At 32.3% G+C, this 14,737-nt stretch overlaps 1 protein-coding gene across 1 annotated transcript in view; it reads right to left on the bottom strand.

Annotated features, from left to right (window-relative positions):
- Positions 1 to 14,737, bottom strand: part of LOC112594951 (serine-rich adhesin for platelets) — a 236,069-nt gene that overhangs the window by 37,367 nt on the left and 183,965 nt on the right. Inside the window, 1 exon segment of the mRNA XM_025339980.1 lies at positions 10,024 to 10,200. Within this exon segment, the coding sequence (XP_025195765.1) occupies positions 10,024 to 10,200 (177 nt within the window).

Genomic DNA, 14,737 nt, shown 5'->3' with positions numbered 1-14,737 from the left:
ATAGATTTATTTAATTTAGATTGCGTGACGACGACAACGACGGAGTGTGGGTACTTACGTCTCGTCGGGTCGTCACGTCGCCTGCCATACACAAAACGGTGTCGACCACACAAACGTGCGCGTATTGCAAATGCGGTACATAGATTTTTGCCCCGGAACTCGAGACTTCGGCTCGCGTTATTGTTCCATCGATGTCCATCACCGATGATTCTTCGTCTCGTCGAGCGCCTTTATTCTGTTATTATTATTATTATTATCATTATATTTTATTATACGGGACGGAAGTACTGCAGCGGTTGTGACGTTTCGGAGATGTGAATAGAGTTTATTTTCCGAGCTCAGATGACCAGCGTCGGCGTATATTACCTGCCGAAGCAGCAGCCGCGGGTGCCGCGCTACATAGTGACACTATACATTCACTCGTCATGATATTATAATACGCTTGCCGAAGACGTTTTCGTTTCACGTTACACGCGCCAAGGCTTGCGTGTGTGTATTTAGTCAACGCAAACGGATCGCGGCGGGGATCGGAGGGTACGTGTGACGTTCTAAGGGGGTGTCTTGTGGCATCCAAATGAGGGGAGATGGTCGACACAATAACACTATTGTTCAGACGGAAATAAATCCCTACGAGACGACTGTCAAAGGCACATACACACACATACACACACACACACACACACTAGCACGCACACGCGATATATAAATAAACGTGTACATGTAATATTATGTGTGCGTGAGCGTGTGTATGTAGGAGTCATAAAACCAGCTTGGAATAAATACCTTGGCAAACGTAATTAAGTCTTAACCGATTCGCGTGGTGTCGGAGAGCCTTGTACATTATAATTTGTGATCGTCGTCGGTCAGCAGGTCTAGATCATCTATGGAGCAGTTGGAATACCGCGGAATAAGTCGTAGTTGGTTGGTATGGAACTGTATGATAACATATGACCAGTTAAGGTGTAAAAGTGATGTGTTAAAGTTATCCCGTAAACTAGCGAGTGAGTGTATTATGTCGGACTGCTGTCCGTATGTTGCAACACAATATGTTTATATTTTATGATACGATATTTTTAAGAACTGATAATTAATTAGTTATGACTATGTAAATTACCTGCGTGTACATGAACGGAGCAGTGGATTGACATATTTTGTGCGGACTACCCCTGTGCCACTCTACTCTGTTTAATCTAATGTTATTAATAAACAAGCTATACAATATAATCCACTCGTTCAGAATTCTATTCTATAAATTTAAATTATCTTGAATGCTGTTAATCGAAAAAAAAAAATAAAAAAAAATATTAACTATAAAAACAGAAAAGATGTTGTCTTGTATTTATAATTTTACTTCAAACTATTTGAAATAAATATTTCAAAAAACGTTAATACTTTTCGACATTATAAGCGTGTATTTTAATAAAATAATTGACCTGTGTACAGTGTACACTGTTTTAGAAGTGACCGCGGTATGGCGCGAGGACGCTATATCGGACTGCGTACGATGGACTGCTCGTATGATATTGTATGCTATTCATCGTATCAACATCGTCATAAACGTGTTAACAGATCGTATATTCTTTTTATTTAAACCCGTTTAAAATTTGTTGTGCTTAGAAAGAGGGTTAAACGGTGTTATAGTGTGATATAATAATATATTATAATTTATAATGTATAATGTATATATGTGCATATGTGCGCTCGCTTGGATGCCTAAGAAAAATCGTCGTACTGCAAATACATGAACAATGCACGATTGCATAATTGAGCGCATTTTTGTCATAATAATAAATCGTAGGAGTGTTTGTATGTGGATGTGTAAATGTTTACTTTGTCATAATTTTACAAAGTTAATTCGAAAAACAAATGTAAATATCATTTATTTACGAGATCGTTAAAATAAAAACGGTTGTCGTGAACTCGTAAAAACTAGAAATTGTTCTTTTTTCTACACTCCATTAATTATTTACACTAAGCGTAAAGCAAATATACATTTAAACATTTGATCTTTTATTTCAATTCACTCCATACGAGTTTTTAATTTAGTAGTTTTATCTTTTTTGTTTATTTATGGCAATTTTGAGTATTTAAAACATGCTTTTCGTTTGCTGTTTAATGTGTACAAGCTTAGTAAATATTTTAGCTTTCTCTATATATTATTATCAAACGTTTTACTACAAAATTATGTTCATGTTCATTATTATTTTGATTTACATAGAAGGTATGTGTTTTAAATAAAATCTTGTTATTGATGTTTAGTTAGTTCATCGTTCATTGAATTTAATTGAATAATGTACATTTTATTATCGACCGTTAATAATTATTTGTCTTTTACAAAACATATTTTTTTATAAATTATAAAAATTATTAATTTGTTATTTTTTAGTTTGAAAGTTTAAAACAATGCAAGTTCTTATTCACAATCTTAATAAGATTAACACCACTAAATGTTAATTATTCAAGTACTAAAAAATACAGCTTACAAGTAATAAGACATTATTTTAGTACCGTAGTCTTAAGTACTCATTTACGATAATTCTAAATCGAATAAAACAGTAATTAAATCGACAAACAATAACAACTAACGCCAACAAAATTATCTAATGAGTAATCAAATTGGCTAAAGTTGCGGCGTAATCGAAATTCAAATAGTTAAATCAATGAAAATGTTTGTCAACCGGTGCAATAATTGCTTTGAATTTGTATTTATTAAAATACTTAAACAGTTTTGAAACTTAAAATAAGTTAACTGTATTTTTAATCATTAAAAGACAATAAATACTTAATTATTTTTATATCTTAGAAAATGAAAATCACAAATAAACAATATCGTGTTTTTAGTCTACGACTATGTATATTATGTCGATTAATTATTAAATATTATTTTTTCCAATTTTTTTATTAGAGTAATTATTAAACAAGAACATATTAAAACATGATGACGAAATACATTTATGCTATAAATAATAATAAAATATTATGGTTTTTTTTGATTAAATATTATTTGTAGGTTTTGAATTATTTTTCAACGTCCAATAAATGTTTTTATAACAGAAGTCTTTCTTAATGAATAAATATCAAAATACACATTAGTGCCAATTTTATAGACAAGTTTTATTTGACATCGCGTCGTCGTAATATAATATAAAAAGAAAATATTATTTTCATTTTATTCCTATATCGCCTTTAAATACGTAGTATATTTTATTTCAGTCTAATAAAATACTAAACAAATAAAATAATAATATTTTTAGCTCAAGAAATATTATGGTCTCAAATTTCGGTTTCATTGTACCACATTACACATATTGCGTTTGTATATTATTATTACTTCTTAATTTTAGTTTTAAACACTATATTATATTTATTTTGATAATAATCAAATATGTTTAATGGTAAAATATTATTTATAGTTAGTTCGTTTGATAAATTTCATGTTTATATTGACACAGAAAAAATAAACGTTGTCTAATATGGTAATTTATGTATGTAATATACGACGTTGTTGATACTTTGTCTGTGGCAGACGAGATTCGCTCGTTCTGGTCGAATTGAATAATATATAATATAACCAATATGATAGAAATTTAATCAGGAATGTGTAAATTATGTCGTTATCACGCGCGTGCGTGGGTGTGTGTTAGAAACGCGAAAAATAAAAAGTCGTGACGGATAAGACATTAAGCGCGCGTACCACCTGTCAGTAGTAAACAGACATCATACATAGCACAGCCGGTCCTTTGTACGCTAATAATATTATACACAGTGAAAAAGCATCAAGACTGAAGAATGAGGAATTTTGAGTGCCGGATGGGGTTAGGTGGAGTAAAGCGAGGTTTATTGTGAGCAAATCTCGACGGCGTCGACGAAGCTTTTTTCTTACGATATGATTATTATTATATTATTATTGTTATTCGTACATTTATATGTTATACGTTCGTGTGCGCTTACTGTGTGTAATGTATGTATGTGTGTGTACATGTACAGTGTGAAAACTATCGGGTCGTGAACGGGAGACGGTGGTGGTGGCGGCAATGGTAAGAGGGTAGTTTTTCGGTATCCCTAAGGGGTCGCGCAGGGTAGGCTTTGTGCGTGCGTCTGCAGACAGCAATAAGAGTGCCATTTATAGGGTCGGTTGAAGAATGACGCTGTCATGCATATTCGTCAAACGCACCTGAGAAATAATGTACCCCCCTACTTTTCCATCCACTCACCTAGCTACACACACACACACACACACACACTTTTTCCGTTCACCCTTAGCGGCGTCGTTCGGTCTAATGTGACACACGTCAGTGTTCGGTGTCAATTTATTTCCACCGGATGACGACACGCATATTTTGACGATAATTATTGTCGTTATTAATGTTCGTAAATTTACTTCTCTCGCGCGGTACCACACTGTATCGTATTATACATAATATTGTTATAATATACAAGGGTCGCTTTCCTAACGGTTGGTTCTCACATATTATGTATATCTATATTTTATAATATGTATATATAAAAATGTCATTACTGTTTTGTGGTCGTAGTTCACGCCTAAAACAGTTTTCCAGCCAAGATATCAAGAACGTTTAGAATTTTACGTCTAAGTGTTAATGCGCACGAGTAGACATGAAATTCACCGTACTTTCATTTTCAAAAAGCATAAATGACGCGCAGTTCGTTAAAAATATTTAAAGGTTAAAGTAGTATACATATATATTTTATTTATATAAATATTAAGAATCCCGTTTTATAAAAATAAATATTATACTCTCTACAGATCCCGTGGGTATTGAGTTCAAAAGAAAAATGGAGCAGCGGCTGTCGTATGATTTCTTTGAACGAAAAATTAAATTACAATTTTGTTCTTAGTAACGAAATGTTATCGAGTAAATAAATATTTCTATGGTCTTGAAGTCGACAATACACAACATTGCTACTTTGTGAATGAAAGTATCTTTGAATTTTAAAAACGATCCAAACAAATATTGTAAAATTATATAATTTGTACATAATATACAAGAAACTTGATTACGTTATTTTTTATGATTTGAAACCTAATCAGGTATAGCTATATTGCATGCTTATAAGCTATACTATTTGATAAATATTTTAAATTAATTATACAAATGTTATTGAATGTGTTGTTGATAATAATTTCGTATAATACGTGCCACAAGCATTTGTTAGAAAAGAATAGGCATGCATCGTACGTAGAAAAATATAAATAAATAATAGAAACTTAGTATATAGTATAGTTATGATGATAATTTTTATAAGTTTTAGAGGTTTTGGGATGACTGACAAACATTGAATAATATGCGCGTTCAACGAAAAACGACGGTAATAATAACGTATAATTTGATGCGTATTATGTATACTGTATATATACACTAAAGTTGCTTCCGTTGCTGAAATAATATAGAATCGAAACCAGTAAACCGGAAGTTTGCTGTACGTCAAATAAAGGGATAACTTACGATTGGCTAAAACGAGTGCACGCGCTCGAGGTGAGAGCGAGTGAAATACAGACAGAGAAAGATAAAGAGCGAGAGAGGAATGGCAACATTTTTGAAATTATTATACTCATTGCTACCGTCGCAACTATATTATTTGTTCCGAGCGAATAAAATGTTTGAATAAAAAAGTACTATATGTATGTACCCCATCGTCTTTCAATGGCTGCGTTTATTTTTCGAAATGCGTACATCTACTCGCGTCCGCCCTCCCCCGCATTCAACAATTCAGCGGACTTTATTTATTAATATTTTTTTTTTTCACATAATAAATTACCTACCTTTGAGAGGAGAACCTTTTGTCGACGACATGACCGCCGGGTATAGACTCGGAGACCTACGTAATATTATGTTCCCTGGAACTGTAGCTGTGGCGATAGTCGTCACAGGGAAGAGGTATTAATACCTCGGTAAAGGACGCACAACTACAAAGCGGGCGTACATAATAATACAACAACAATGGTAATAAGTACGTGCGCTATTTTTAAGTGGGCTGCGTGTAATTTTATTCGGAAAATTCGCATTTTGCGGACACGTTACGGTTGTATGTACGTTTTGGTTTCCAGGGCACATAAACGGTCCTCGATGTTGGTTTAAAATCTCCGGTACGTTTTCTAAGCCATACGTGACCCGAATGCGTCGCACCACGTACATATTATAATAGTATAGGCGTTGTGCGGACATTAGTGCGGGTTCTATCAGCTGGACGGCGTTTTGGTTTTCCGAAAAGAGAGAGAGTGATTGAGCGGGCAAGAGAGGGGGAGGAGAAAGAGAGAGAAATGAAAACTAAATAAAATGAAATCCACGTCTGTACCGGAGCCGTCGTCCAAAATTATGTACCCTCTCTCGAACGATTGCACTCCACAGGGCCACCGGAAAATCGAGATTTTATACCGGCGGGCCTTTGACTATATATTTATAAATCGTGACCCCTATGTTGTCGACAGCACAGACTATATTGCGTTTGCTTATTCCCAATGGATACAACATTTTTTAAACACTGTGTAGACTTATGAGCATTTTCGTTTTTTGATTAAAATCGGTTTTAGTTTGGAAAAGTATAAAAAGAAGAAATTATCAGCGTTATCGATTACGGGAAACACAAATTCGGTACGGGTCCTTTGGTTTATTGTGTGTATGCTGCCAACTCCGGTTGTACACGAGAAAAGTTACGAACGCCATTGTACATAATTTAAATACATTAAATACTCGTACAATTGTGGCTTTGGCATAATGTAGACATATAATCTTTTGGAGGGTACTATAAATTCACTTTGAGCTTGGGCTAAATATTATTTAAAATGATCTATTATAGTTTTAAGTTTGTAATTTAATAAATTTGCTGTTTTCTAAGGTTATAACAGTCATTAAACTACAAATTATAACTAAACGTTTCCTGCATAAGGTTGGTATAAATTAGATTATTAATTAATAGTTTTAATTTTAAAGCTGTTTTTCTCTTAATGTTTTAAATTTGTCAATTATTTTCTAATAATTAATAATATTTGTAATATTTTTTTCTATGCATAAAACTGTTAGGTTTGAGAGTTAAGATTGTTATGTTTAAGTAAGCATTATCCTAAGTTTTAATTCTACATATTGCATAAAAATTAATAATCAATTCTAAAGTCACATAACTTACAGACATATAATATGATAGTATACCTATTACAGGTTATAAGAATCAACATGCATTAATTAATAATACTAATGAATATCTCCCGAATTATTTTTATTAAGTTAAAATATAAATAGACTGTAGTGAAAAAAAAATAAATACGTTAAAATATATTTCTATAGAACAATAAAATTATCAATAATATTATTAATACGAAAAAATTGAATTAAAAAAAAAAAAAAATCGAGGTTTTTAACTGTAGTCAAATACTATAAAACTATACTATTCGGGCACTCATATAATATTCTCTTACCTAAAGTAACATATTATTGTCTTTATTGTAAACGGTCAATCGTACTATAACCACCGCCGAATGCCGATGTATTATCATTTAATTAACGGTGTATAATTACTATGTAGGTATACGTGGTTGTCGCGTAAATACTCGTGACAAAATGTGGTTTAGTCGTATATAGGCGTATGTGGCATATTTATTGTACAAATGAGTACGGTAACAATGCCGTTGCACCGGAATAATGGGACGGAGAAGGAAAAAAAAAGGTAAAACACTTTTTCTGCAATTTCACGTCGTTGACTGGATGATAAATTATACGTTGCACGGGAAATGGTCGCGTCTCATGTTCAGGTATCGTTTTGAGGAGCGTACATCGCGGCGCGCGCTGTAGAACATTAGCACGTGGAAAAGCTCGAGAAGGGTCGCACATAAATTTCGTTTCCCTCTTAACAACGACCAACGGAAGGAAAACATAGAAAAAAACACCTCCCTTCAAAAGGAGTAGCGTAAAAAAATAAAATAAAATAACGCATAAATATAATTCGCAAACGATGACGTGGGCTTTTTGGGGTTTCCAACATAACGTACCTAATCGCAAAGGTCTATTTACTTCTCCAAGCGAAATCGGTGCACACGCCATGTTGGGTGATAGTGTGTCGTTGTTCCGGTGCAAAACTTCGAACTGAGCGTGTGTAGTGGCAGAGAAAAACGGAAAATATAAAAATGAAATGTTTTACAGTGGAATATTGTATTTGATTATACCATTATATTATTTATAAGTATATCGCCGTTGGCGATTAAAATCCAAAAGGCAAATAACAATGAAGTTTATCTCATCCTACGGCCGTAACGTTAATTGGAATAAAACGTCTTTTGGCGTGTTCGGTTATAAAATGTAAACTATAATATCAAACGAATACGAACTACACTCCGTACACCCGGACTACAGATAATTATATACCATTAATTCGGGTATCCCGATTTCTAGGTACCAAAAGTAAGTTTTGGCAAATTTATTGCGCCAAGTTGAATCGTAACTTATATTTTATTGTGTGCCATATAACTGTATAATATATGCGGCGCTCGCTGTTTTCAAAAACGCCGCGCCAAAACAATGGGGGTGAAAACAAAAACTATTATTTAGAATTGTATCTATATATTAATCTCGGGAACGAACAAAAACGATCTATTGAAAACGCAGCAACAATTCCTGTTGGACCTATTGTACATTAACCGTAATTATCTCGTATGCGCGGGATATGAACTGCACAGCACTTTCGAGACGCGGTAAGTGCCGACTATACACTATATGAATGGATCAATATTAACGGATGTGATAAAAATTAAAATGTATTTCAAGTACAGCTGATATACAGTGTATGATAATATTATGAAACTTTACTGTATACGCGTTATTTATTCGCCTATTATAATTGTAATTTTTGAATTGTTCACACACTAAGTTATGCGGGTAGTTAGTTTTAAACTTCACTAAACATTTAATCCTGTTGAAATTTCTTACACTTTCTACCAAAATTTCATACATAATATAAGAACTATAATTATAAGAAAATTATCTGAAAAATATTTCACGTATACCGTACTTCACAATAATTATAGATTTCTGAAATCACAAAAAATCCACGTGGCATACACAACGATAATATATTATATTATATTATCTAGGTATTCGTACGTTACAAAATCCTAATTTATCGGCACACAGAATTTTCTATTTTTGTAGGTAATCGAAACGAATAAGGTTTGTTCTCGTCACGTCATCCCTCATATCATATATTTCGTTTACAATATTTTCATGGCGCCGGCGGTGATGGTGTAGTGAAGGGTGATCGCCAAGAACGTTGTATATCGGAACCGTAAAAAAAATATAATAATAAAAAGAGCAATTGTTATGTAAATTCGGTCCTTATGTGTTTGTCACCATGAGATCGGTAAAATTGTTTTCTTTCAAGACGATCATATACACTTTTTCGCATTGCACATACGAACATACCTACAGTCTACACATGTGTTATATATATAATGATATGTATATGCTTATTACTACTATTTCCAATTTTATGTCATTTTCCGCGTGACAAAATAAAGCAAAACTAAAATTACCCCATTTTCTTCTCATCTTTTGTACAACGTGCATGTGTATTTTTTAAAAATCGCAAAAATTCGAATAGTAGTTGCAACGCCTTTGCCGACAAAAATAAGGTTAGACAAGGGTAGAACATTTTTTTTTTTTGTCATTGACGTGTAAACGGGGATGAAAAAAGTATAAAAAAAACCAAACAAAGATGAAGATGTCATGTTGTATTAAAAGTACAATAGAGACCTCAGACTTTCAGAGTTACGACTAGTATATTTTACGAAAAATCGATATTTTCATTAATAATGTGCATATTATGTTTGCGTATATGTATTTCATTAGTTTAATGGTTGCATTTAAATACGCACCACAACTCGGCAATAATTTAAATTACTATTTACTAATATACTTATGTACTTACTATACACATATAAAAATTAAAAGTATTCATTTCGACTACTTTTATAATTTTTTTTAAATTTAATAATATAGAGAAATTTATCTGTACCTGTTGACTGTTCCAATTTTTTGCGTTGGACGAATTCTTCATGTTCGAATTTTTCGAGATAGTTGATGTCGCTATTTGTTGTTGGGTGTGATGCATAATTTGTTGAATAATATCGAATTGCTGTTTTGTAAATCTGTCTTCGTTGTCTGCCGCATTTCTCGTTTCCGGTTGGCCATTCTGTTGACAAAAATACGAAACAAATATGCTCAATTTCTTTAGTATTATTTTTAAGGCAATCAACTGCATAAAAGCTTGGGTAGATTTTTATTTAGATAAACAGTAAATAAGCTTACAATGTAATTTTCTCGTCGTGTATACAATTTTGGTTTACTGGAATAGCATATTGTGTGCTCATCGTAAGCTAACAATAGTAGTTTATTGGTTTTAGTTATATTGCATTTGATATATATAAATATATTATATATATTTATGAAATATATTTTTTCATTTTTATCATAAGTCAAAAAGTATTAATACTTTATTGATAAAAATTGTCTGATTTGAATAAAATATATTAATTCATCTGCAGTTTTCTTTAATAATACTTCAATATTGTTAAATGAAAAGCACATTATTATTTTTTGATGTTATACTTAATAAATTTAAATAAATACACCTACCTACAATATTTTATTATAAATTTTAATTGTTGTATTTTATCTTACTTTACTGAGAGTCGTAATAAAATATACGAGAATCGTTGTATGCGAGTATTACGACGATTAAAGAATTTATAGCTATATATAATATTATATCTTTCGCGTTAAGTGATTATCATAATAATTTGTTTCATAAACCATGACGTGTGTGTATACCATGAATAATTTTCAACTCGAGGGTAATTTGCGCACACCACTATCTATATAATCTATATAGGTAATAATAATATTATATAGTATATTATTATTGTTGTATTGTATATTACATAGTCGACAACTCTAAGTAACGTTATACCTACTTAAAACCTGAACAAGAGTTTTTAATTTTGAAAAAAAGTTGAATTGCACTGTTGAATATATAAAAATATAATAAACATATTATATATATATATATGTGCGTGTGTGTGTCTTTCCCCTAAATGCAGCATATACATGATATCTGTAAATATACGTATAATAATTATAATATGTGGTACTCATCTTTTGGCTTACAAGTGTGTACAGTCATGTGGCGCTTGACTTGGCGCACGTACTTCAGAATCCCTAACCGACCGACCCGCCCAGACACGGGTTTCCTCCGAGTTGAGAGTCTCGAAAAGTCGTCGTTTGACCGAGATCAAATAACAAAACGCAACCGGGCATGCGGCCTCGTGAGAGTGAGATAGAGAATGAGTTAGCAGAGCGGTATAGTGTACGGGAGGGGTGGGATACAACGGGATCGCCGCGACGTCGAACTTCGGTTTCATTTCGTGACACTCGGCTCGGAAGTAATTTGAACTTATTACCTCCAAACGCCACGTTATTTCTCCATTGTCTGCGTGCCGGATGACGGGATGTGGAGACGGGGACGACGACAACGACGATGACGATGACAATGACGACGAAGAGACCCGTGCCGCATGAAGTCGTGGTCTTCTCTCGCTTACGTCGCACACAACCCTTGTTCCCACGAGGAACGGTAGATTGAACTTTTAGATATAAACCGCAAGAAAACTTGATACTGCGCGCGGCGGTGCAAATATACAAAATTGTATACACATTACATTCACACACAAAAACACCTATATACGACTATGGATAATAACGTATTGGCGATCCGTAAGCGCACAAGTGACTATATATATATATATATATATATATATATATTGTATACCAGGTCTACAAGCAAATGTTTGCTGCGTTTTTTCTCCTACTAGGTTTAATGAGTAAACATGTTTGAAACACGCTGGTAAACTTAACAAAAATCACGGTTACTTTTAATTTAGTTTCATTTCATAGCTATGAAAAAGGACAGACAATTGGACATATCAACGTTCAAATAGATATAACTTCGGTTTGAATAAAAGTAAATCAATAATTGTTGTTTTTAGAATTTGTTGTATGAATCTTTGGATAATATATATATGATTTTTGATATAAAAGGTTATTATCAATCTAAATATCATTAATCTATGTCTAGATTTATTCACTTTTTTTTATAGACAGAATTAGTTGCATTAATATTTTTTTACGTCATGTGTTTGATAGCAAAGTGAAACTAAAATTAGTCCCATCTACGAGTATATTCAATGCTTTATAATTCATAATATACGTGCTAAGTATATAGGGCGAGAATTAAAATTTGTACTCATGGATCATGTAGGCATTATAGATGCAAATAGTACTAAACAAAAATAATATACCTATTATATAATATAATTGTTCTCTATTTTCAAAATTTAAAATTATGATGCATGAACAAGTGTATAATTAATTAATACAATATATTATGTTTCAATGTGTAAATGTTAAGGTTTATAAACATGAAATATAAATATTATTCGGATGGTCTCAACGTTGACCAGTTAATATTGGACTATGTTATAAGTTATATTTTAATTAGAGGAAAAGTTTTTGTTAGCTTTCTGTATAGTATTGCAATAATAAAGCATTGGACTGTCAAAGTACGAGTATAATAACTTATCCCTTATATTAACGATAAATTGAAAAATAAATGAGTCTAGTATTCTAGATAGGTATTGTATCTTAATTGGACGATATTTTTATTATAATTTTATTACTCGCTATATAATACATCACACCGATTAGGTGTAGTTATTCTGTTTTCGTACATGATATTCGTGAGTGCAATTGTTAAAAAATACAAAAGATATTCATGTAAGGGGAAATGTGATACCGATCGATATAAGTGTAAATCATCTAGCATTTTGTGCAATTCAAAATATTACGGAAACATGCCATGTAATAATTTAAAATATAAAATACTCCATTTAGTGTTATATATTTAGTAGGTAACTCATTAAAAATAAACTCATTATATTGAATAATAATAATAATATTATATTATGTCTTTTATAGTTATTAATAATTATGTCTTGAATATATTTAATATTGTTAGTAATTTAAAATTATTATATTTCATGCGTGATATATTTTTAAAGCTGTCAAGGCATTATTCAAAAGTTCTTGACTAATATCATATAATCCGGTTAATGTTACCATTAGTCAACATTTTATAATATTATATGTACGATAACATATGGCTAATGTCGATATTATCCGTAAAATAAGCACTATATAATTATGTGCGTGTTACAGCTATATAGAAACAAATATTTTAAGTAGGTATGCATTTTTATTTAGAAATCATATTTTATAAATTTTATAGTAATATTCATATTTTGTTTTTCACAGTAATATTGTATTAGAACTAATTTTAATAAATCAAAAATGACACACGACTATTGAACTATTGACACGAAGTAATTCAATTCAATTTTAGATTACTCGAATATTGTCATCGTATCACGTAAAAGTAATATTTTTTATATTTTATTGTGTGTACGAATACGCGTAAAGTGAAATGAGCCACGAACAGCGGAACATGTATTGAGCTATAAGAGAGTTTTTCATTAGTTTTTCACATCGGTCGGCGCATGGCATAAATTTGTTTTAGTGGATTTTTTTCCATGTGCTTTCATCTATCTCGTCTTATTTGTTTCCACAGCGTTAAGACGATATTCTTTTCATTAGAAAACATCGCCTTGTAGACGGCTTAAGATGGTAAAGGAACGAGACAGATGCATAGGAATAGAGAGAACAAGTGAGAGGGAGAAAAAGCGAGAGAACGACATTGAGAAAGAAAGGGATAAGAGAGTAAGCGGTAGAACGGAAAGCGTAATTTAATATTCTGACGCTAACGTCTTTCGATATTGTTACGTTTTCTCTTCGGCTTCTCCTGAAAATGACATTATCTAATTTCGCAGGCGGCGCGTCCTGCTGCGTGGGCGACGGGAGTATATGTATACTCCTTACCGTTTTCCAGGACAATAATCCGCTCATGGCCCCGGTGATGATGTAGGCGCTTACGACGAAGAGACACATAACTCCGGCAGATGCACGAGCGATTACGCACCCGTGTAATAGCCGTCCACGTGTTTGTGAACTTTGTAATATTATGCACCTATATTATTATACGATATTATATATACCTACTAGTTACTGGTCGTTAGTTCTGTGTACCTACACTTTTATTTTTATTTTTTGGCAGCGCTGTCGATGTATGTGTAGAAATATAATATGTGAACTTTACACTGTAGAGAGAGTGAGATAGGTAGAGAGAGAGAGAGAGATAAAGTAAGACAAACCAATGATGTTGAAAATCACCATTGAGTATTTTTTTGAAAAAAACATTTTCTACCTTTTACAAAGTTCTTATGCGCGTCATTACTTGGCGAACTTTGATTACAGTCGTGAATTAATTATACGGTACGCGCCGTTTACGAGTCAATAGTAATTATTACATGTGTCAGACTGATTTTTACTTTTAATTGCTTACCACCGGTGGCTTAATGTTGTAATTTTATTTCTTAAGAGTGACATTGGTGATGTCGATACTTGTCGACAGTTGTCCTTTAAGACTTTGTCATAAATTTGAATATTTGATTAAATATTAATATACGCATATTTTATTGATTTTAATACCAATTTGTTGATATATTTTCACGTTTTTGATAACACTCGTGTCTCAATTTATTATGATACACTAATGACAT

This window comes from Melanaphis sacchari, unplaced genomic scaffold (genome assembly GCF_002803265.2).
Source record: "Melanaphis sacchari strain LSU unplaced genomic scaffold, SCAv2.0 Contig24_pilon_pilon, whole genome shotgun sequence".
NCBI lineage: Eukaryota > Metazoa > Arthropoda > Insecta > Hemiptera > Aphididae > Melanaphis > Melanaphis sacchari.
The sequence above is the reverse complement of the archived record's forward strand: the minus strand, read 5'-3'. Positions and strand labels throughout refer to the sequence as shown.